Below are 25563 nucleotides of genomic sequence, written 5' to 3' on the forward strand. Positions count from 1 at the left end.
AGAGATGGATCCCCCAATTTCTAGGAACAGTCAGCTCCCCCATCTCTTACAACTCCCAGTATGGTGGAAACTACGAAAAGGAGAGAAAGTGCTATGCACTTTTCACACATGTCAGTCCCATTTAATCCTCAAAACAACCATATTAGTTTCCTAGGGCTGCAAAGTACAAAGTACCACAGACTGGGTGACTTAACATAAATTGATTACCTCACAGTCCTGGAGGCTAGAAGTCCAAAATCAAGGTGCTCCCTCTACAGGTGGTAGGGCGGGATCTGTTCCAGGCCTCCTCCCAGCTACTGGTACCCTCAGATGTGGCTTGGCTGCTAGATGGCCATCTCCTCTTTGTGTCTCTCCACACTGTCTTCCTTCTGTGTATGTCTGTCTCTGTGTCCAAATCTCCCCCTTTTATAAGAACACCAATCATATTAGATTAGGACCTAATGACCTATCTTAACTTCGTTAAATCTGTAGAGATTCTATTTCCAAATAAGGTTGTATTCTGAGGTCTGGGGGTTATTAGACTTCAGCATATCCTTTGTGGGGAAACAATTCAATCCATAACAGTCCACCCTCCGATCCCCGCCAGTTCGTGTCCTTCCCATGTGCAAAATACATGCACTCCATCTGAACATCCCCATGGACATCAAGAACTGGTTTAGTAACAGGTCACAATGATAATACACGGAAAGCAGAATTAAAATGCAGTGTTTGCCGTGTTTTTTTTTTAATATATAAATTTATTTATTTATTTATTTCTGGCTGCGTTGGGTCTTCATTGCTGCACGTGGGCTTTCTCTAGTTGCGGCAATCGCGGGCTATTCTTCATTGTGGTGCGCGGGCTTCTCATTGCGGTGGCTTCTCTTGTTGCAGAGCACGGGCTCTAGGCACACGGACTTCAGTAGTTGTGGCATGTGGGCTCTGTAGTTGTGGCTTGCGGGCTCTAGAGAGCAGACTCAGGTGTTGTGGCGCACGGGCTTAGTTGCTCTGCGGCATGTGGGATCTTCCCGGACCAGGGTTCGCACCCATGTCCCCTGTGTTGGCAGGCAGATTCTTAACCACTGCACCACCAGGGAAGTCCAAAATGCAGTGTTGTTGACTCCGAAAGCTGTCCTCTTTCTACTACACTGTGCTTCTGCCATGAAGTGCACCTACCATGTGCCAGGAACTGTGCCAGCTGCCTCATGCCCTTTTCTCACTCCTAGTGGTCTGCCTGTCTGGCAAGGCCCCAGACTGGGCACCAAGGGACATGCAGGGCTCAGCCCAGGTGGGTCTGTCCCAGGGCCTGGGAGTGGGCAGGCTGGGAAGATGGGAGGAGGGGCGATTGGAAATTAAGTCCTGGGGATGTGCTGTGGTTGGAGGTGGGTGAATGTGGCCCACTCAGGCCATCATCTGGGGAGAAGGGGGGCGCATAGGGTGTTGCCTGAGCTGCTAAGGAAAACACAGTGAATGTGGCGGCTCAGGCCCTGTTCCGCTGCTGCAGGCCCCATATACAGTTATGAAGAGGCAGGGGAATCAGATGCTTAGCCAGGCCCAGAGACAGCCAGCAACAAACCAATGCCAGCCACTTTCATAGACACAGCTCTTGGTCATCCACTTCCTGGAAAGGTGGAGGTCCAGGCGAGGAGTGGGTCCCGGGCTATGGTCTTTGCAAATGGAGCTTTCTCGGGATTAGGGAAGGACTGGTGGAGAGCACTGAGGAAGAAGGAAGTCCCTGAACAGATGAGAAGAATGGGGCTTTTGAGGTCATTAGAACTGGCTTGAACTGAACTCCCACTCACAAGCTGCATGGCATTGGGCAAATTGATCAACCCTTCTGAGCTGCATTTTCCCAGGGGCTTGTTGTGAAGATTAAATGCACCATGTGTGTGAGGCACGTGACCCTCTTTGTGTTGCTGGGTTCAATAAATACTGTTTTTGCCTCTATTTTTTTCTTTTTACATCTAGAAATTTCTCAGCTATTATTTTTTTTTGTTTTTTTTGAATTTTTGAATTTTATTTATTTTTTTATACAGCAGGTTCTTATTAGTCATCAGTTTTATACACAACAGTGTATACATGTCAATCCCAATCTCCCAATTCATCCCACCCCCACCCCCACCCCCCCACGGCTTTCCCCCCTTGGTGTCCATATGTTTGTTCTCTACATCTGTGTCTCAATTTCTGCCCTGCAAACCGATTCATCTGTACCATTTTTCTAGGCTCCACATATATGCGTTAATATACGGTATTTGTTTTTCTCCTTCTGACTTACTTCACTCTGTATGACAGTCTCTAGATCCATATCCACGTCTTAACAAATGACCCACTTTCATTCCTTTTTATGGCTGAGTAATATTCCATTATATGTATGTACCACATCTTCTTTATCCATTTGTCTGTCGATGGGCATTTAGGTTGCTTCCGTGACCTGGCTATTGTAAATAGTGCTGCAATGAACATTGGGGTGCATGTGTCTTTTTGAATTATGGTTTTCTCTGGGTATATGCCCAGTAGTGGGATTGCTAGTTCATATGGTAATTCTATTTTTAGTTTTTTAAGGAACCTCCATACTGTTCTCCATAGTGCCTGTATCCATTTACATTCCCACCAGCAGTGCAAGAGGGTTCCCTTTGCTCCACACCCTCTCCAGCATTTGTTGTTTGTAGATTTTCTGATGATGCCCATTCTAACTGGTGTGAGGTGATACCTCATTGTAGTTTTGATTTGCATTTCTCTAATAATTAGTGATGTTGAGCAGCTTTTCATGTGCTTCTTGGCCATCTGTATGTCTTCTTTGGAGAAATGTCTATTTAGGGCTTCTGCCCATTTTTGGATTGGGTTGTTTGCTTTTTTAATATTGAGCTGCATGAGCTGTTTATATATTTTGGAGATTAATCCTTTGTCCATTGATTTGTTTGCAAATATTTTCTCCCATTCTGAGGGCTGTCTTTTCGTCTTGTTTATGGTTTCCTTTGCTGTGCAAAAGCTTTAAAGTTTCATGAGGTCCCATTTGTTTATTTTTGTTTTTATTTCCATTTCTCTAGGAGGTGGATCAAAAAAGATCTTGCTGTGATTTATGGCAAAGAGTGTTCTTCCTCTGTTTTCCTCTAAGAGTTTTATAGTGTCCGGTCTTACATTTAGGTCTCTAATCCATTTTGAGTTTATTTTTGTGTATGGTGTCAGGGAGTGTTCTAATTTCATTCCTTTACATGTAGCTGTCCAGTTTTCCCAGCACCACTTATTGAAGAGACTGTCTTTTTACATTGTATATCCTTGCCTCCTTTGTCATAGATTAGTTGACCATAGGTGTGTGGGTTTATCTCTGGGCTTTCTATCTTGTTCCATTGATCTATCTTTCTGTTTTTGTGCCAGTACCATATTGTCTTGATGACTGTAGCTGTGTAGTATAGTCTGAAGTCAGGGAGTCTGATTCCTCCAGCTCTGATTTTTCCCCTCAAGACTGCTTTGGCTATTAGGGTCTTTGGTGTCTCCATGGAAATTTTAAGATTTTTTGTTCTAGTTCTGTAAAAAATGCCATTGGTAATGTGATAGGGATTGCATTGAATCTGTAGATTGCTTTGGGTAGTATAGTCATTCTCACAATATTGATTCTTCCAATCCAAGAACATGGTATATATCTCCATCTGTTGGTATCATCTTTAATTTCTTTCATCAGTGTCTTATAGTTTTCTGCATACAGGTCTTCTTTCTCCCTAGGTAGATTTATTCCTAGGTGTTTTATTCTTTTTGTTGCAATGGTAAATGGGAGTGTTTCCTTAATTTCTCTTTCAGATTTTTCATCATTAGTGTATAGGAATGCAAGAGATTTCTGTACATTACTTTTGTATCCTGCAACTTCACCAAATTCATTGATTAGCTCTAGGAGTTTTCTGGTGGCATCTTTAGGATTCTCTATGTATAGTATCATGTCATCTGCAAACAGTGACAGTTTTACTTCTTCTTTTCCAATTTGTATTCCTTTTATTTCTTTTTCTTCTCTGATTGCCATGGCTAGGACTTCCAAAACTATGTTGAATAATAGTGGCGAGAGTGGACATCCTTGTCTTGTTCCTGGTCTTAGAGGAAATGCTTTCAGTTTTTCACCATTGAGAATGATGTTTGCTGTGGGTTTGTCGTATATGGCCTTTATTATGTTGAGGTAGTTTCCCTCTATGCCCACTTTCTGGAGAGTTTTTATCATAAATGGGTGTTGAATTTTGTCAAAAGCTTTTTCTGCATCTATTGAGATGATCATATGGTTTTTATTCTTCAATTTGTTAATATGGTGTATCACATTGATTGATTTGTGTATATTGAAGAATCCTTGCAACCCTGGGATAAATCCCACTTGATTGTGGTGTATGATCCTTTTAATGTGTTGTTGGATTCTGTTTGCCAGTATTTTGTTGAGGATTTTTGCATCTATATTCATCAGTGATATTGGTCTGTAATTTTCTTTTTGGTAGTATCTTTGTCTGGTTTTGGTATCAGGGTGATGGTGGCCTCATAGAATGAGTTTGGGAGTGTTCCTTCCTCTGCAGTTTTTTGGAAGAGTTTGAGAAGGATGGGTGTTAGCTCTTCTCTAAATGTTTGATAGAATTCACCTGTGAAGCCATCTGGTCCTGGACTTTTGTTTGTTGGAAGATTTTTTAACACAGTTTCAATTTCAGTGCTTGTGATGGGTCTGTTTATATTTTCTATTTCTTCATGGTTCAGTCTCGGAAGGTTGTGCTTTTCTAAGAATTTGTCCATTTCTTCCAGGTTGTCCATTTTATTGGCATAGAGTTGCTTGTAGTAGTCTCTTAGGATGCTTTGTATTTCTGCAGTGTCTGTTGTAACTTCTCCTTTTTCCTTTCTACTTTTATTGATTTGAGTCCTCTCCCTCTTTTTCTTGATGAGTCTGGCTAATGGTTTATCAATTTTGTTTATCTTCTCAAAGAACAAGCTTTTAGTTTTATTGATCTTTGCTATTGTTTTCTTTGTTTCTATTTCATTTATTTCCGCTCTGGTCTTTATGATTTCTTTCCTTCTGCTAACTTTGGGTTTTGTTTGTTCTTTCTGTAGTTCCTTTAGGTGTAAGGTTAGATTGTTTATTTGAGATTTTTCTTGTTTCTTGACGTAGGCTTGCATAGCTATAAACTTCCCTCTTAGAACTGCTTTTGCTGCATCCCATAGGTTTTGGATCATCGTGTTTTCATTGTCATTTGTCTCTAGGTATTTTTTGATTTCCTCTTTGATTTCTTCAGTGATCTCTTGGTTATTTAGTAACATATTGTTTAGTTTCCATGTGTTCGTGTTTTTTTACGTTCTTTTCCCTGTAATTGATTTCTAATCTCATAGCATTGTGGTCAGAAAAGATGCTTGATATGATTTCAATTTTCTTAAATTTACTGAGGCTTGATTTGTGTCCCAAGATGTGATCTATCCTGGAGAATGTTCTGTGCGCACTTGAGAAGAAAGTGTAATCTGATGTTTTTGGATGGAATGTCCTATAAATATCAATTTAAAATATCTGATCTATTGTGTCATTTAAAGCTTCTGTTTCCTTATTTATTTTCATTTTGGATGATCTGTCCATTGGTGTAAGTGAGGAGTTAAAGTCCCCCACTATTATTGTGTTACTGTCGATTTCCTCTTTTATAGCTGTTAGCAGTTGCCTTATGTATTGAGGTGCTCCTATGTTGGGTGCATATATATTTATAATTGTTCTATCTTCTTCTTGGATTGATCCCTTGATCATCATGTAGTGTCCTTCCTTGTCTCTTGTAACATTCTTTATTTTAAAGTCTATTTTATCTCATATGAGTATTGCTACTCCAGCTTTCTTTTGATTTCCATTTGCATGGAATATCTTTTTCCATCCCCTCGCTTTCAGTCTGCATGTGTCCCTAGGTCTGAAGTGGGTCTCTTGTAGACAGCATATAGATGGGTCTTGTTTTTGTATCCATTCAACAAGCCTGTGTCTTTTGGTTTGAGCATTTAATCCATTCACATTTAAGGTAATTATTGCTAGGTATGTTCCTATGACAATTTTCTTAATTGTTTTGGGTTTGTTTTTGTAGGTCCTTTTCTTCTCTTGTGTTTCCCACTTAGAGAAATTCCTTTAGCATTTGTTGTAGAGCTGGTTTGGTGGTGCTGAATTCTCTTAGCTTTTGCTTGTCTGTAAAGCTTTTGATTACTCCATCGAATCTGAATGAGATCCTTGCCGGGTAGAGTAATCTTGGCTGTAGTTTCTTCCTTTTCATCACTTTAAGTATATCATGCCACTCCCTTCTGGCTTGTAGAGTTTCTGCTGAGAAATCAGCTGTTAACCTTATGGGAGTTCCCTTGTATGTTATTTGTTGTCTTTCCCTTGCTGCTTTCAATAATTTTTCTTTGTCTTTAATTTTTGCCAATTTGATTACTGTGTGTCTAGGCATGTTTCTCCTTGGGTTTATCCTGTATGGGACTCACTGCGCTTCCTGGACTTGGTTGGCTATTTCCTTTCCCATGTTAGGGAAGTTTTCGACTATAATCTCTTCAAATATTTTCTCGGGTGCTTTCTCTCTCTCTTCTCCTTCTGGGACCCATATAATGCGAATGTTGTTGCGTTTAATGTTGTCCCAGAGGTCTCTTAGGCTGTCTTCATTTCTTTTCATTCTTTTCTCTTTATTCTGTTCTGCAGCAGTGAATTCCAGCATTCTGTCTTCCAGGTCACTTATCCATTCTTCTGCCTCAGTTTTTCTGCTATTGATTCCTTCTAGTGTAGTTTTCATTTCAGTTATTGTATTGTTCATCTCTGTTTGTTTGTTCTTTAATTCTTCTAGGTCTTTGTTAAACATTTCTTGCATCTTCTCGATCTTTGCCTCCATTCTTTTTCCGAGGTCCTGGATCATCTTCACTATCATTATTCTGAATTCTTTTTCTGGAAGATTGCTATCTCCACTTCCTTTAGTTGTTTTTCTGGGGTTTTATCTTGTTCCTTCATCTGGTACATAGCCCTCTGCCTTTTCGTATCATCTGTGTTCCTGTGAATGTGGTTTTTGTTCCACAGGCAGCAGGATTGTAGTTCTTGTTGCTTCTGCTGTGTGCCCTCTGGTGGATGAGGCTATCTAAGAGGCTTGTACAAGTTTCCTGATGGGAGGAACTGGTGGTGGGTAGAGCTGGCTGTTGCTCTGGTGGGCAGAGCTCAGTAAAACTTTAATCCGCTTGACTGCTGATGGGTGGGGCTGGGTTCCCTCCCTTCTGGTTGTTTGGCCTGAGGCAACCCAACACTGGAGCCTACCTGGGCTCTTTGGTGGGGCTCATGGCCGACTCTGGGAGGGCTCACGCCAAGGAGTACTTCCCAGAACTTCTGCTGCCAGTGTCCTTGTCCCCACGGTGAGCCACAGCCACCCCCTGCCTCTGCAGGAGGCCCTCTAACACTAGCAGGTAGGTCTGGTTTGGTCTCTTATGGGTCACTGCTCCTTCCCCTGGGTCCCGATGCGCACACTACTTTGTGTGTGCCCTCCAAGAGTGGAGTCTGTGTTTCCCCCAGTCCTGTCGAAGTCCTGCAATCAAATCGCACTAGCCTTCAGAGTCTGATTCTCTAGGAATTCCTCCTCCTGTTGCCGGACCCCCCAGGTTGGGAAGCCTGACATGGGGCTCAGAACCTTCACTCCAGTGGGTGGACTTCTGTGGTATTAGTGTTCTCCAGTCTGTGAGTCACCCACCCAGCCATTATGGGATTTGATTTTACTGTGATTGCACCCCTCCTACCATCTCATTGTGGCTTCTCCTTTGTCTTTGGATGTGGGGTATCTTTTCTGGTGAGTTCCAGTGTCTTCCTGTCGATGATTGTCCAGCAGCTAGTTGTGATTCTGGTGTTCTCACAAGAGGGAGTGAGAGCATGTCCTTCTACTCCGTCATCTTGGTTCAGGGACTTTGCCTCTATTTTTCCCTTCAAAGCTGAGCTGGGAAATGCCAAGGAAGACCTGCGGAGGGGCCTGGCTCCTCTTGCCTCTCCTTGGGGGTCAGCTCACCCTGAAAGTGTGAATGTGTTGATTGCCCCTGCCCTCAGTGTGCTAACGGTGCATTTTCTCCCTCACAGAGGAGCTGAAGGAGAAGCTGTCAGAGTACGTGGACAAGGTGAACGGCCAGAAGCCAGGCTTCATCAAGGTCGTGCGGCACAGCAAGCAGGAAGGCCTTATCCGCTCCAGGGTCAGTGGTTGGAGGGCCGCCACTGCCCCCGTAGTGGCACTCTTTGATGCCCACGTGGAGTTCAACGTGGGCTGGTAAGTGCCCATCGGGAGCTGAGGAGGATGAGTCCCAATGTGTTCCCGGGACTTTGGCTCAAATGGGTGCAAAGCCTGCTGAGATCTCAGTCATGATGGAGGAAAGGAGAGATCTGGGCATATGGGTGACCAGGCCACAGGGCTGGCCCTTCAAGGTAGGGGAGGGTCAGGGATCAACAGGTCTACACACAGTGTCTCAAGTGTTGGTGGCATCAGGTGTGACTCAGGCTGGTGTGGTCCTCTAGGAGACGTGATGGGAGAGAGGGGTAAATGCTAAGGGCAAAGTGAGAGTTCCAGCCCAGCTAAGGACCAGGCTGCGACCCCCGGGAAATGGAGAGCTGGACCAGACACAAGGCAGAAGCCCAACCCCAAAGACAGGAACAGGACCGAGGGGGCAAAGGGAGCCAAGGTGACTTGATGTTGTAACAGGTGCTCTGGGTTCCCCCAGATGCCAGGCCAGAGGTAGCACAGAACCCCAGATTCTTTCTACTCGTAAAACTAGGTCTAGAAAATCTTTCTTTCTCTGTCCAGGGCTGCTCAGGTGCTGGGTGGGGCAAGGCCTCAGTGGCTTCAGCCAAGCAGGGACAGGGCACCTGACGCCAGCATCCCTGCAGGCTGGAGGACGTTCTATGACCCACTGTGTGTGGCTCTGCAGAGAGCCCGGGCCTAGGGGGCCCAGGTGCTGGGGATGGCCGAGTGTACCACCCTGACCACTATGCATGATGGCACTGGGGTCTGCTGTCCCCCCCTAGACTCCAGGTGCCACCCTCTGCCTCCCTGGAGTGGGGTGAGGTGGGCCTTTTAGCAGGAAGGGGCAGCGGGCACGCACACAGCAGGACCGGGTGGAGGCATACTTTTACACAGCAGGCCCGAATTAAGGCTGTAATGCAGCCATTTTTTATAGGTGAAGTCACTGCTTGCCATTTGTGACTATTTAAAAAGCATTTTCACTGGATTTATGGCCAGAAGAGGAGAGGGGCGCTTGCTATTTCAAGCTGATTTGAATAAACAATCGTGCAACAAATGCATTTTTAATGAGAAGCTTATCATTCCCGTCTGCAAACATTTTACTCGCCGGGTGCCCACAGGGGTTCCGGGCTCCGTGGAAGCCAGACCCCCCCCACCTCTCCTTGGGCAGTGGGGACACGTGGGGTGCGGATGTCTTGTCTGGAAGGACCGAAGCAGCGTCACACGACGGGTGGAGTGGGTTTGTTCTCAACTCCGTGTCTCTGCCACCCTCACCTGCCTTTTCCTCCTGGTTGATGCGCTGCCTTTTAGCAAAATCAAAGCCCAAGTTGAAAGCTTCCCATGGAACCTCAGATCTGTTCCTTTCTTCTTTCTTAAGTCTTGATTTCTTTTTTTTTCTAATGGAAAAAAGGAAATCAAGCAGACACCAGGATCTGAGGCACTAAGAATCTGTCAGCTCAGCCTGGGACATGCTGAAGGAGGGGTCAGGCTTCTTGCTAGCCCGGAAGTATGGGGGTGGGAGACCGCACAGGAACTCTTTCCCAGGAGGCAGAGCAGCTCTCCCCTGGAGGAGACGGCCAGGAGTTCCTTCCTCCTTCTGTGGGGGAAGGAGCTTTAGAAGGTGCCCGTCTCCCCTCTCTCCCTCCCCCCTGCCCAGGGCTGAACCCGTGCTCACCCGCATTAAGGAGAACCGGAAACGGATCATCTCGCCATCCTTTGACAACATCAAATACGACAACTTTGAGATAGAAGAGTACCCGCTGGCTGCTCAGGGCTTTGACTGGGAGCTGTGGTGCCGCTACCTAAACCCCCCTAAGGCCTGGTGGAAACTGGAGAACTCCACGGCCCCGATCAGGTAAAGCATTCTTACCTGGGGTCTCTCTGTCTTGTCTTCCAGGCAAGGGCTCCCCTCCCAGCCTGACCCTTGTTTCCCAAACTCCAGCTGCATCGACAAGTGACCTTCAGTCATAGTTTACAGCCTTTGAGGATCCCTTTGAAAAGAGCTGTGGCACCCAGAATCTATTCAGAGCCTCAGGGTTACTCATTTCAGCACATCGCTCTGGGACACTTGCTGGGCGCCAACTGCTGTGCTGGGGATACAGAGTGATCAAGACTCGATTCCTGCCCCCAAAAGCCTGGAGTCTAGTGAAAGCAGAGAAAATAATTGGAATAAAATAAGTGGAATAACAAATTATTCCCCATGCTGGTGGAAAGTGCATGGAAATTGGGGAGAATTCTTTTCGGAGCGTGTAGCATTCGCACTTGTTTTTTTTTAAGGGCAAGTAGGAGATTGCGAGGTTGGGGCAGGGACACTCATATTCAAAGGAGAAGAGTGAGTTCATGGACACAGAGGAAGTTCAAAGGGACCGGAAGGAAGGAGGACAGTGAGGGGGGAGCCCCAGGCAATGAGGCCCGAGGGTCAGAGAGGCAAGACCAGACGCCACGGCACCGTGCACGCCTCTGGCTGATGTTTGAGCTTATCCTGTAGGACTCAGACAAAAGTGGCTTCAAACTGCCATTCAAAGATCCCACACTCTTTCTGCCTTTGCTGCTGCCTTCAGAGACACCCAAGTGACTCCTCTATGTGGCCTCTATTTTATGGGTCAGGACTCCTGAAACAGCCATCCCCGCCAGCCCTTATTTCTATCTGGTTAATCACAGATCAGGTGCCTTTATGCACCCTGCAAAGTCCTGACCGTTAAACACACAGATGGCATCAGAAAGTGGCCTAGGGGACAGTTCCTGGAATGAAAGAGGAGATTAGAAACTGTTGTTGCTTTGTATTACGTGAGGGAGAAAGATTATGAAAAATTTAATTGAAAGTGAGAGATTACTATCTAAGATGGCATTTTTCCTTGCCAGAAGAAAAAAACTGTATTCATGTTTACAACAGGATGGAAGAGAACCCCACCTAGCTTTCCTGCGGTTGTCTCTGTCACCTGTCTGTTAGGCCTCTGCCACACTTATGTTGTTAAATATTTGCTGGGAGGTCGCTGTGTACAAGGGCCTTTTACACACATGATCTCATCTGCTCTTCCTCATAACCCGATGACAGCTCACTGTGTCATTCCCGTTTTACAAGATGAGGAAAGCAAGACTGACAAAGGGGAATGCCCCTGCCAAAGGCTCCAGTAAGTGCAGCCAGGATCCAAACCCAGATCAGCTAGATTCCGTACCTAGGGTCATCCTCCTAGGCGCCCACTGTTGAGCTCGGAACTGGTGTGGCTGAATTCTACCCCCAGGTCTGTTGACTGCTATTGGAGGGAAATATGCCATGACACAATGAGCGGTCTTGCAGAAGACTGCACTGGTATTAGCTGCTTCTGTTCTGGGCATCGCTAAATGTATCAGCCTGGACTTAATCAGTAAACCCACATTCTAGGTCCTTGACAGAGAATATCATCTCAGCCTCAAATATTCCATCACCTAATTTTTATCAAAATCCTAACCGAGAGAAATTATATTAATGGAAGATTTTGAAAGAACGTTCTTGGTTTATACCTGGATGAAGACAGCCCCACAGAAAGCTTGGGTTATACAAGTGTATCTTGCCCACCTTGGAGCTGTGCTTTAGTGCTTTACCCCCACATGATGTAAGCTATAAAAAGAGCCCAGAGATATCTTCTGTTGCGTTCTAAAGGGGTGGCTTTAAGATTGTTGTCCACTACATCCCAAAGTGACCCCTTTAAGAAGACTGACATGAGACATTTCTTTCAAACTGAAAGGCTTGCTATTCCTGAGGAATTAGTATGACATTTCTACATGGGAACTTTAAATCTTACTTCTAAGACCATGTGTGTTCATTTTCACCTTGGCCCCCAGGAAACTCAGGATCAACTTTGTGGGTCTACCTTAAGAATCATGAAAGAAGACACATGCATTCTAACCAGCCTCTAATTTTTGGTGGAATTTTAGTCTTTTCAGACATTTATCTATTTTTTTCAATGTATTTTACATTCTCTTGTAAGCTATTTCTAACGATTCTGGGAATGAGGCAAGATATAAATCAGAAATACTTTCAGGCTGAGTAGGTCCACTTAATACCCTAACCAGTTAATAAGTATGAAGACTGAAGGGGCCTGTGCTCTTCTCAGGTACTGTTTTAGATTCTGTTCTTTCCCTGACTGGGTCTGACCGTTTAGGGAAGGCCCCCTACTCTGTATCCCGGAATGCCCTGCCCTGCTCAACATTTGAGATATGGGGATATATGTATATGTATAACTGATTCACTTTGTTATAAAGCAGAAACTAACACACCATGGTAAAGCACTTATACTCCAATAAAGATGTTAAACAAAACAAAACAAAACAAAAAACACACATTTCAGTAACATCGAGGAAAAGGCTGAGAGTCCACTCTGCAGGGCTGATGTTTTAAAACCACCATGCATTTAGAGGGGGGATTCTCTGGGCTTCTTCAGTGTGCAAGTGCATCTTTTAAAATGACCTTCTGAGTACCAATTATGTCCCAGAGGTTTTCAAGTACTTTACATTATTTAATTTAACCCTTGTGAGGTTATAGTTGATTCTATTTCATAGATCTGGAATCAGAGGCTCAGAGAGTCTAGGGAACTTCTTTCAGAGATGTACAGGCAGAATGGGGAACCTTTCCCCTAGCACTCACCTCTAAAGCCAGGTCACACGTCCCCCCACCAGAGTAGGAACTCAGCCTAAAGGAGCGGTGGCTTGAGGGGGATTGACTGTCCTGGATGCCTGCGGTCTGTGGAAGCTCAGGCCATTCAGAATAAAAGGCTGTAATTTGAAAGCAGGAGGGGCAGGGACCCCCAAGACACCAGTCTCTGCCCAAGCAGCCTCCTGCATCAGCATTCTCCAAAGAAACGGCCTGCAAAATAGCTGTTTCTCCACCTTGATGAGATTCCAATTTCAAAGATGGGTCCATTTGCATTTGAGTGACAGTTTTCTCAACACTCAGGATTCTTCATTTCTCCCTTTCTTTCTCTTCCCCTCCAATTCCTCAGCCACCAGCTGATAAAATGCTACGCAGGGGCTAGAAGCGATAGCAGCGTGCAGTGGGACAATTCAGAGTAATTTGTGTAAGATGATGCTCTCAGCAGAGAAGCAGCCCACATGCGCTCGTGCTGATTCACCTAATGTGAATCTCTCCTCGTGGCGTTCTGCATCGGGTGTCTGTACACAGCCATGAGTCCCGCGCTCACACTCGCTAAGGAAAGGCCTTGCACTTCTGGACCCACAAGCTGTTGACGTGTTGCTCCAGCCTAAGACCCCTGCTGAATTCCAACCCAGACCAGCTAGCTAGGCCCTGCCTGTTAGATATCTCCCCCTATTGACCCACAGTCACTTTAAGATCAGTTTTCCCAGCATGGACTCCCTCTTCCTTCTGAAACCAGCTTCTTCTCTATCCCCCCTATTGATGGGTGGTCCCCGCTCCACCATCACCGAAGCAGAACGCCAGCTGGCATCCAGATTCCTCCCCCTCTCTCGTCTTCATAGTTCATCTGTTTCAAAGTTCTGCTGCTTTTACCTCAAAATATGTCTTTAAATAATCTCTGTCTCCGGTCCTGGTACTCTGGTCCAGGTCTTCATCATTGCCCATCTGGATATAGCAACAAGCTTCCCAACTGGATTCCTCGATTTCTACCCAATCTCCTCCCATCAATCACCCCACAGCTGCCTGAGTATTCTTTTTCCAAACACAGATCTGCTTATACCACTGTCTGCTTAAAATTCTTCTTTGACACTCATTTACCTACAGATAAAATCCAAATGATTTACCATGCTATCCAAAGCCCCAACTCATCTCTCTAAAGGGACCAAGGTGAAGGGTGGGAAAGTTGGTGTGGGTGCCCGGGTAGAAACGAAAGCTGGCTATGCAGTCCAGAGTGCAGGGGTCAGGGCAGCCCGAGATACAGTCATGCAGTCTAGACTGGTAGGCTGAGCACTACTTCTCTGGGCTAACATACATGCAAGCACCACCAGAAGTGATGGCTGGTCCCAGGACACAAGCTGTCTCCCACTGCCCTGATGAAACAACCTCCCTGGAATAGCTGGTGAGGGTGGACCCAGGAGGGCCACTCGGAGAGCAAGGCCCACACCAGTTCTGGCAGCAAACGAAGGGAGAGGACCAGATCCTCCTGGCAGGAAGGCAGCACTGCTCTGGCGGCCCCCATGAGACAGCCCCTCTGCTGACCACTGGCCATCTCCCCATGCCCTGCAGGAGCCCTGCCCTCATTGGCTGCTTCATTGTGGACCGGCAGTACTTCCAGGAGATCGGCTTACTGGATGAAGGCATGGAGGTCTACGGAGGCGAGAACGTCGAGCTGGGGATCAGGGTGAGCAGGGTTCCTCACCCGTGGGGCTTGGCTCAGCTCCCCAGAGGGTGAACGAGTCCAGGAGTGGAGAAATGGGGCTCAGGGTTGAGGGTGGTGGAATGATTCTGGATGTCCAGTCCCTAACCTTGGTCCACGTGTATGTGATCAGGGCTGGTGGGGATGGGATAGAGACACAGGTTGGGACCTATAGAACTTTTAGGAAGAAAAGAACATCAGAAACTACTTTGGCTGGGGTGGGGACATGGGAGAGTTGAGCTCCCAAATCAAGGGTGACATCTTGGCTAAAATCAAACACAGACTTCTCAGGGGTGAGCAAAGGGGTGCTCCAGGAAGGGGCTGCTGAACAGGAGGGACCCTCAGAGTCGCTTCCTTATACTGTCACCTCCCTTTGGGATTTCTCACTCTGTTATTCTCCATCTCCTCCACAGTGGCCAACAGAACCTTCCTAAAGACTTTGTCAAGAGAGGGCAACAGAGAAATAAACTCACGGGGAATAAACAGCAAAACACAGCCAGGCTCACTCCATGTGGGTTTCTGACCCACCACGTGTTGGTCAGACCCTCAGGCCCGTACATGCCTCACACCACTTTCCAGAGATATCCGCCATCCTGCCCCAAGGTGCAGGGCCCTTTGCAGTTATCAACGTGCGGTGTGAATCCACACCAGGTACAATTTAATTTCTCATCCTACAGGAACATTTCCAAGGCTCTGGCCCCTTTCCCTGGGCCCATGAAAAGACAACTCCCAAATGAGCCCCATCCCCATGACTGAGGGACACATTAGGTCCCTTGGCAGGTGACAGAAATGTGATCATGGATACAAGGAAGGACCTCGTCCACTACAGGGAAGCCCACCCCTTTGTCTAGGCTGTGGTCCTAGCCTCATGGAAAAACCAGCATGCAAGCTGTGCTTGTCCTCACAATGGCCCCCACTGTCCTCTCCACGGGGCTCTCTAAGCAGCCTGGCACACCATGCGCTACAGGCTCGCCAGCCCTTGTACCTGCCGGTGTTCATGGCAGTCATCTGAGATGTTCCCCCTCGCTGCCTGCCCTCCATGCGGTCCACCCGGCATCTGCCTGGTTCCCACTAGTGACCCCCATTCTTGCCCCTTTGGCCTTAGTGTCTGTATCTGGCGTCTCTTGTTCCTAATCTTTGGTGTCTTCTCAAGGACTCCAGCTTGAATACACCCTCCTTACCTCCTATCTCCAACCCACTGGGCAGTCAGCTGGCCCTGGACAGTCCTTGCCCTGCCCTGAGGGGAGACTGGGCACCTCCCATGAGCATCTCACAATACCTCCAGTAGCCTGGCAGGCAGTGTGGGCCTGACTCGTCACCCAGACTTAATACTAGGGCTTTGAGGTCTGGCGGCAGGAGCAGCTTGCCTGAAGCCGAGCTTAGGAAACACTTCCAGACACCTGTATTCGCTGAAACCCAGAGAAATCTCTTTGGAGACCGTCAAGATGCATGGGCTTATTGGGGAGCTAATATATTCATAGAGGACAGAGACTGCATAATCACCCTCACTTCTCCGCTCTCCCTACACTGGTCATTTATTCACCATTTGCGTCCTCATCATCTCATTTCCGCACATTCCTGGATAAATGCTTGCCCCCAGATATAATATTTTTTACTAGGAGCTGCTGCTGGGAATTGGCCGAGCGGGCAGGACTGCCTCTAGTCACTTACGTTCTCTGGGTAAAAATGTCCAGGAATGGAGAAAGGAATTAGATTTGTGAACTGTGCTTCCAGCACATATGTGAGTCAATCACGGAGTGGTGGGAGACTCCTGGCTTTTCCTTGCCTAGATTATAAAGCTGCTCTGGAGTGTGGGCCTGGGTGAGGCTTTCAAATACTTGTTTAAAATTTGGGGGTTTGATGCTTGGGGTGTAAAATATAGTATAAAATGTTGCCTGGCTTTTTTTTCTCTGTCTCTTCCCTCCCATTTGACAGAGGTGAAGTATCATGGAGTTGAAGGAAAGGTGGCTTTTAAAGCAGGGACCCAACAACTTGTTGGCTGGCAGAGCTGAGGACAGAAGGAGGGGCTAGTTAATCTGAATTTCAATTCCAGGTCCCCGCTAAAGGGATACAGAACCTCCAGCCATCTTCAAAATAGATGTTCACATTTTGTGTGGTTATTAGTGTTTTTCTTTCATGTTTATGAGTTTAACATCTCAGTGCCTTACTTTCTCCATTTAGGATCTCCCTTCAATTACTCCCCAGGATTATATGTAAAAATGAGAGACATTGCTTTCCTCCCCTCATTTACTCAGAGGCAACTTATTCAAAGTCCTTACCCGTTTGGAACACAGAAATAGAGCTGTTTGCACAATTATTCATTACCTGCTCTGGCACTTTACTTACATAATCCATCTACAAAACACCCTAAAAAGTAGCCGTTATCATAATACTCCTTTTTTCAGATGAGAAAATTGTGAAATGAAGAGCTTACATAATAAGTTCTCAAGGTCATATGACTTAAAAGAGATAGAGAACGGCTTCCCTGGTGGCGCAGTGGTTGAGAGTCTGCCTGTCAATGCAGGGGACATGAGTTCGAGCCCTGGTCGGGGAGGATCCCACATGCCGCGGAGCGACTGGGCCCGTGAGCCACAATTGCTGAGCCTGCGCGTCTGGAGCCTGTGCTCCGCAACAGGAGAGGCCGCGATAGTGAGAGGCCCGCGCGCCGCGATGAAGAGTGGCCCCCGCTTGCCACAACTAGAGAGAGCCCTCGCACAGAAACGAAGACCCAACACAGCCATAAATAAATAAGTAAAATTAAAAAAAAAAAAAAAGAGATAGAGAAAAGATTCAACCCCAGATCTTTATGATTCAAAAGCCTAGCTAGCTAGATATACCACAGTGACCTAGGGATAAAAGTCCTTTGAGCATTCCCAAAAGAGTATTACAATGTCCATGCAGTAATTTTCTTCTACTTTACTCACAGTCGTGTCTACTGAGTCCTCATTTAAAGCCTTATTCTTATTTTGCTCTCAATTCTAATAAGCCTTTTTTCCCCCCAGTTTATAAGTCCACAACTCAGTGGGAAAAAGAAGAACTGCTATGGGCAAGCAGAATGAAAACTGATAGAAGTAAGAGCTGACATTGAATAGGAGACAGATTATACAGATGATGGCTATAAAATACTAGAATATATAAGAAAGTATTCAAGAGCTGGCAAGGAATTAAGAAGTTGTTAGAAACTGTTATCTGTTCAATTGAGTCCCCTTTAAAATGTGTTGAAATTCTAACCCCCTGTGCCTGTGAATATGATCTTATTTGGAAATAGGATCTTTGCAGATATAATCAGGTTAAGATGAGGTCATACTGCATTAGGGTGGGCCCTAATCCAATATAACTAGTGTCCTTATAAGAGAAGGAAAATCTGGGCACAGACAGACACAGAGGGAAGATAATCATGTGAAGATGGAGACAGAGATTGGAGTTATGATGCCACAAGCCACGGAATGCCTGGGGCTACCAGAAGCTGGAAGAGGCAAGGAAGGATCCTCCCCTAGAGGCTTTGGGGAGAGCATGGCCTACAGATACTTGATTTCAGACTTCTGCCTTCAGAACTGTGAGAGAATACATTTTTTGTAGTTTTAGGTGATCCAGTTTGCTGTGCTTTGTTATAACAACCCAAGGAAATCAATACAGACACCAAAACCTAAGTGAAAGTAGGAATCAGAGAAAGCCTGAGTCCATTATATTTGAAGGACGTGATGATTTGAAGTTTATGATTTCCCAGTTTCATGGAGTATACAGAGGACAGGATACAAAGCCTGAGGCTTGACCAGCATTAAGAATCTAGGAAAATATTACCTACCCTTTACCTCCCATAAAGCTGGAACTGCAAAGGCCCATTATCTGAGTATAAAGATGGGCTAGAAATACTCCCACCCACATTTTTGTCATTAGAGTGAAAATTGCCTGTCTCAATCTTGTGCTAGGAAGAAAGGAAAAATGCTCTTCTGTGAATCCCTCCCTTGGATCTATCATTCAAAATCAAAATACTTCATGGTTCAGAAAATCTCGAGAAGAGAATTTAACTTAAAGTTGTTAGAAGTCCTTAGGCATCTGCAAAAGTGTACATGAATTCTCTCTGGGAAAGACGCCTTTAACCCAGGCCACAAAACTTCTCACAGCTAGAGTTCCAAGGAATGTGAGTTCAGTCTTTTGTTTTTTTTTTTAAATCATGAAACAGACAAGGGGAAAAGAAAGAACCAAGAGCAAACACCAGCAAAAGCATTAGATAGCCAAATTTGATCTACAAAGTCTTCAAGTATTGAATCTATCAGAAGTAGGATATCAAATAAGTTGTATACTATATTTAAATAAATAAAAAGAGATTGAAATTATGAGTAAGAAGCAAGGGACTATAAAAAGACCAGTCATATTAGTATAAAAATAGAATTTCAAACATGAGAAATATAAAAATGTGAATTGAAAGCTTAATGGATGGATTAAACAGCTAGATGGATATTGTTAAAGGAAAAAAAATTGAGTAAACTGGAAAATAGAGCTGAAGAAATTATTCAACATTACCCCAGGAAGACAACGACAAAAATATGAAGGAAAGAGTTTGAGAGACACGTAAAAATGAGAGGGAGTGTCTAATATCTTAGAATTCCAAATGGAGATGATAGAAAGAGGATTAGACAAAAGCAATATTTGAATAGATAATGACTGAAAATGTTCCCATACTGATGAAAGACACCAATACCCAGATTCAGGAAGTCAACCTATCCAAAGCAGGATAAATACAAAAATATTCACATTTAGACATATCATAGTGGAACCACAGAAAGCCAAAGACAAAGGAGATCTTACAGCAGTCAGAGAGAAAAGATAGACAGCCTAAAATTTAATGATAAGTAGAATAACAGTGGATTTTCCAATGGCAATAATGGAATCCAGAAGACCATGAAATAATATCTTCAATATGCTGAGAGAAAATATCAACTTTTATATGTATACTCAATTTAAAAAATCCTTCAAAAATAGGGAAGAAGAAAGCCATTTTCTGACACACAAAAACTGAGTTTGCTACTAACAGATCCTCAATAAAATAAATTTTAAAAGACATACTTCAGGTATAAGGAAAATGAGCCAAGAAGGAAATCTGAGATAAAAAAAGAATAATTAGCTCATATATGAGTAAATCTAAAGAAATATTCATGGTAAATAATGTATTGCAAGGTTATAAAAACAAATTAAAACTACAGTGTATGATGACAATTGCAAATAAGTTGGGAGAGGTGATTGTAAATAAAGTGCCCTAAAATGCCTATATTATTAATGAAGATGGAAAAGATTCTGGTTGACTTTAAATTCTGATAAATTAACCATATTAAAATTTCTAGGGGGGCCATGAAAATCATATGTATAAAAAGTATAACTTCCAAAGTAGTAGAGGGGAAAAATGAAATATGAAAATGGTAAGAAAGAAAAATAAAACAGGTGGTACAAGAAAAAAACATATAAAATGGTAGAAATAAATCCAAATATATCAGTAAATATGGTAAATTTACATGGGCCAAATTAAAAGACTAACATTTTTAGACTAGATTTTAAAAATTATCTGTAGGCTATTTATCAATATAAGCCTGAAATATAATAATACAGAAAAGTTAAGATGTAAACGAATGGAAGAAGTCATAACAGGTAAATACCAATCAAAAGAAATTTGCTGTAGTTATGTTAATATTAGAAGAAATACCAATACAAAATACTTTAGGATAAATAAGGAAGATTTCTACAAGATGATAATATGTTAAGCCCATCAGGAATATATAACAGTTATAAGTTTTTATGTGCCTAATTGCACAGCTTTAACTTATATGAAGTAAAAATGGATAGAATTTCAAGGAGACATCAACATCACCACTAATATAGTTGAGGATTTTAATAAATTTTCCAAGTAATTGATAGACCAATATAATTAATAGTTTGAATCGAATGGGCATATGTACAACACTGCATCTAACAACTACAAAATTGAACAATTTCAAGGGAGTAACGTCATAGAAAACATGTTATCCGACCACAATGGAATTAAATTGAAAATCCATAACTAAAAAGTATAGGCAGAAGCCATATTTTTGGAAATTGTGAAACATTTCTGAATAACTCATAGGTCAAAGAAGAAATTATACTAGAAATTTGAAAATATTTTGAACTGAATGATAACAAATATACTACATATTACGTTATGTGAAATGCAACCAAAATAGCACTTAAGAAAAATTGTAAATCAAAACAGTATGGTATTGGCATAAAATCAGACACATAGATCAATGGAACAGAATAGAGATCCCAGAAATAAACCCATGCATAAATGGTCAATTAATTTACAACTAATGAGCCAAGAATATACAACAGAGAAAAGATGATCTCTTCAATAAATAGTATTGGATAAACTGGACAGCCATATGCAAAATAATGAAACTGGACCATTATCTAACACCATACACAAAAATTAACTCAAAATGGATTAAAGACGTGAGCGTAAGACCTGAAACCATAAAACTCCTAGAAGAGAACATAGGCGGTAAGCTTCTTGACATCTGTATTTTCAAAGCTCTTTCCCTACAGTTATCCTATTTAATGTACACAGCAATCAAGTGCTATAGGCAAGCCAGATATTATTATCCTAATAGTGTTATACGATTTAAAATGTTTATATTGGCCAAAAAAGTTAATTCATTCTATGGTTTATTATCTTATTATTAAAATCATTATTTTAGCAACAAAGTTAACAAGAAACCAATTTAAGTACTTTGTAATCTATAAAGTGTTCTATACTAAACATGATCATATCTATTATTATTATACATGTAGATGTATATGTTGCATAAATATAAAACCATACGTTTCATATAGTGCTTTATTTTTTTAAGCATGCTTTAATTTGTAAGGAGTATTGTAGTCCTACTATAAGCAAGTCCCATTGCTTGGGGCTTGGTGACAGTCACCAAAATTCAAAGTACTGCGTTAGAGCTAATCTAGGCTAAACCTAGATTATAGGCCCATGCTTAGCTGCCAGGGGTCAGGGACCCTTTCAGGTTCCATGGGCCCAAGTATTACACATGATGTGGTCCCTTATATAGGAAGGGAATTTAGAACCTTAGAATTTAGGTACAAATGTCCTCTAAAACATGTAATATAATATCTAGGATATTGTACTCCATATCCCAAATATTTTATCATAAATGGGATTTTTTAAAAAAACCTCTTTATTATGAACAACTTCAAACATATCCAGAAATAGAGAGAATAGTATAATAAATCCCCTTGCATCCATCACCCAGTATTAACATTGTCAACTCATGGACAATTTGGCTTTAATCTCTGTCCCTACCCAATCCTCCCCAACTCCAGTTATTCTGAAGCAAATCTCAGACATTATATCATCAAAAAATTTTTCATTATTCATCTAAAATGGAGAAGAACTTTTTAAAAGAAACATGGTCTCAATACTATTTCCGTCCAAAAAGTGTTGAAAATAATTCCTTAATACCATCAAATATTCAATCAGTGTTCAAATTTCCCCCAATTCTCTCATAACATTTTTTTACTTTGTTTTACAATTGTTTCTTTTTTTTTTTTTTTTGGACTTTAAATTTATTTATTTATTTATTTATTTATGGCTGTGTTGGGTCTTCGTTTCTATGCGAGGGCTTTCTCTAGTTGCTGCAAGCAGGGGCCACTCTTCATCGCGGTGCGCGGGCCTCTCACTATCGCGGCCTCTCTTGTTGGGGAGCACAGGCTCCAGACGCGCAGCCTCAGTAGTTGTGGCTCACGGGCCTAGTTGCTCCGCAGCATGTGAGATCTTCCCAGATCAGGGCTCGAACCCGTGTGCCCTGCATTGGCAGGCAGATTCTCAACCACTGTGCCACCAGGGAAGCCCCTACAATTGTTTCTTGAATCAAGATCCAATTGATTAATATATCTTGCAAGGCTCTATTAATCTACTGGATTTTTTTTCTCCATCTCTTTTTTCTCCTTGTAATTTATTTTTAAAGAGATCAGGTTATTTGTCCTGTGGAGACTCCCACAGTCTACATTTTCCTGATTGCATTCCCCTGATGTCATCTAACATGTCCTTCTGTTCCGTATATTTCTTCTAAATTGCTAGTTAGACCTAGAGATGTAGGTTCGATTTTGTAGCAAGAATATTTCATAGGCAGTATGCGCGTACTTTTATCACAAGGTACTTAATGTCTTGCTGTCTCTTTTTCCTGTTTCATTGCTACCTCTAACATAAACATTTTGCTTTACTTTACACTTTAAAAAAATAAAAGGGAATGTGTATATATTCACATCTCCTCTTTCTTAGATAAATGGTAGTATGCTATGCACACTTTTCACTATTTTGTTTTTTTATTATATAAATTTTTTTCTGAAGACTACTTTATAATAGTATATAGGGGTGTTCCTCATTGTTTTTTCATAGCTGCATGGTATTCCAATACATGCACATTCCATGGTTTATCCTACCAGTTTCTTGTTGAGGGCATAGTGCTACAATGAATTGTCTTGTGCATACAGTTTTTCATATTTTTCTGGGTTATTGTTTGAATAGGTTCCTAAAAGTGAAATTGTGAGGTCAAAGGGCAAATGCATGTGTAATTTTGCTAGACATCATCAAATATCCTTCCAGAGGGGTAGTATTTTTCCCACCAGGAATGATGAAGGTGCCTGTTTCCTCACAGTCAACCAACAAAGTATGTTGTGGAATATTTGGGGTGTTGCCAATCTGACAGATGAGAAGTGGCTTTCAGAGTAGTTTTAATTTGCATTTCTCTTATTAAGACCTAGGTTGAACAGCTTTTCACATGATTAAGGCCATTTGCATTTCTTTTTTCCATGAGCTTTTCATATCTTTGGCTCATTTTCCTGCAGGATCGTTAATCTTTATTTTTAGAGTCTCTTTACACATTAGGGATGGTAATACTTTACCTATCATATACATTGCAAATATTTTCTCTCAGTGTGTTACTTGTTTTTTGTTACTTGTCTTTTGATATTTCTTCTGGTGTTTTTTTGCCATGCAAGTTTTTTTTTTTTTTTTAATGTAAGCAAAAGTCTTTTTCCTTCTTGCTTCCAGAGTTTAGTCAGAGTAAAGTTTACCCACTATAAGGGTCTAGAAAAATTCACCTATGTTTTTTTCTAATACCTGTATGGTTGTATTTTTTACATTTTAATCTCTGATTCATTCAGAATTGATCCTGATGTATGGTGTGAGGAATGGGCCCAATGTCTTATTTTTCTATATGGCCATCCAGTTATCCTAACACCTTCTATTTAAAATTACATCTTTTCCTCACTGGTTTGCAATACTACCTTTATCATAGACTAAATTGCCATACATATTTGGGTCTGTTTCTGGATTTTCTATTCTAGTTCCATTAATCTGTTAGTGTATTCATATACTAATATCACACAATTTTAATTATGTAGCCTTTATATTGTTTGTAAGTTCAAACTTAAAAATGTTTGTAAGTTATATTAAGTTTGTAAGTTGGATTCTGGCTTGCCAACTGTGTATCATGGAGATCTTGGATTCAAAGGAAGAGAAGATCTGTGAGAGACAGAAATATCACCTTTCCCACTTCCTTCCTATCTAGACTTTAAAATACTTAATGTCAAGATTTACAGCTACTTAATTTTCAAACTGATGCTTGGAACCTAATATGTGCTCAATGAACAGGTTTTGAATTTGAAGGCCAGTCAAATGTAAGAGAATTTATTCTACATATCTCAGAAGGTTAGAGCCATGAACAGTGGGGTGGAAGCTGTAATGGATGTAGTTATCAATTCAATATGAGAAACAAATATTAGAATCATAAAAAGGAAGGGATGCCTAATGGAATCGTGAGCTCCCTATAATAGGCCATGACCATGACCACCCCTCGGTATTACTTGAAAGAGACGAGATTTATGACCGAAATACTAATAGTTAATAGTAGTGTAGCAGTAATTATATGTGAGCTACTGTCCTAAGTGCTTTACATGTATTAACTCCCTTAATCCTTGCAGCAACCTTGTGATGTAGAATCTTTTATTACCCCCACTTCCAGGAGGGTATACTGAAGCACAGAGAAGTGATATAACTTGCCCTAGGAAAATGGTAGGGCATATATACACTACCAAATGTAAAATCGATAGCTAGTCGGAAGCAGCTGCATAGCACAGGGAGATCAGCTCGGTGCTTTGTGTCCACCTAGAGGGGTGGGATAGGGAGGGTGGGAGGGAGACGCAAGAGGGAGGAGATATGGGGATATATGTATATGTAGAGCTGATTCACTTTGTTATAAAGCAGAAACTAACACACCATTGTAAAGCAATTATACTCCAATAAAGATGTTAAAAGAAAATGGTAAAGCTGAGATTTCAACCCAGGAAGAGTGGCTTCAGAAACCATTATGCCTTATATAGATAGGCATAGTGTAGTGGCTTTCAGTAAGAAATCAGATCAGATTTCTCATGATCTCCTTGTGGGTTCATTGATGTGTGTATGAATTCATTCATTCTTGCCAGGTGCTGGGAAACTGGAGGTGAATGACATAGACCCTGTCTTTGAGTGGCCTTCAGTCTAGCAGGAGAGACAACCACCTCCCCATCTTCTAAGTATCAATACTAATCTAACAGATTATAGAAAATGTCATGAGCTTAAACAGGATGTTTTGACCCCTTCCTCCATTGTGACTTTAAGGACTTCTGTGTTTTTTGATCTATCAATGGCGACTGTAGTAAGTATACAACTCAGAGAAACTGCTGACACTATTTCTTGTGAGAGTTCTAAAAAAAAGTTTAAAAAAAACCAAAAAATGCAAACTATTATTCTTTTTCCAAATTATGAGTAGTAGTAAAGATCATCAGCACGAACTAAAGCAACAAACAAAAATGAAGACAGTAAAAATTTTAAAAGCTAAAAAATTGATTGAAGAAATGAATAGTAGTATAATTTACATCTGCAAAATTTGATTCAGGAAAACTAAACTTGGTTGAAACCATGACCACAAAAGAAAACTCTGTGATGGAGGCCATAATTGTAA

The 25563-nt window shown here is 42.4% G+C and overlaps 1 protein-coding gene across 3 annotated transcripts in view; it reads left to right on the plus strand.

Moving 5' to 3' along the window:
• The window catches only part of GALNT18 (polypeptide N-acetylgalactosaminyltransferase 18), a 340031-nt gene that overhangs the window by 235401 nt on the left and 79067 nt on the right, over positions 1-25563 (plus strand). For all 3 annotated transcript variants that reach the window (XM_082341541.1, XM_082341542.1, XM_082341540.1), the window contains 3 exons: positions 8048-8231; positions 9856-10053; positions 14395-14509. In XM_082341541.1, the coding sequence (XP_082197667.1) occupies positions 8048-8231; positions 9856-10053; positions 14395-14509 (497 nt within the window). The remainder of the gene's footprint in view (positions 1-8047; positions 8232-9855; positions 10054-14394; positions 14510-25563) is intronic.

Source organism: Balaenoptera borealis (assembly GCF_965194805.1).
Source record: "Balaenoptera borealis genome assembly, chromosome: 11".
Lineage (NCBI taxonomy): Eukaryota > Metazoa > Chordata > Mammalia > Artiodactyla > Balaenopteridae > Balaenoptera > Balaenoptera borealis.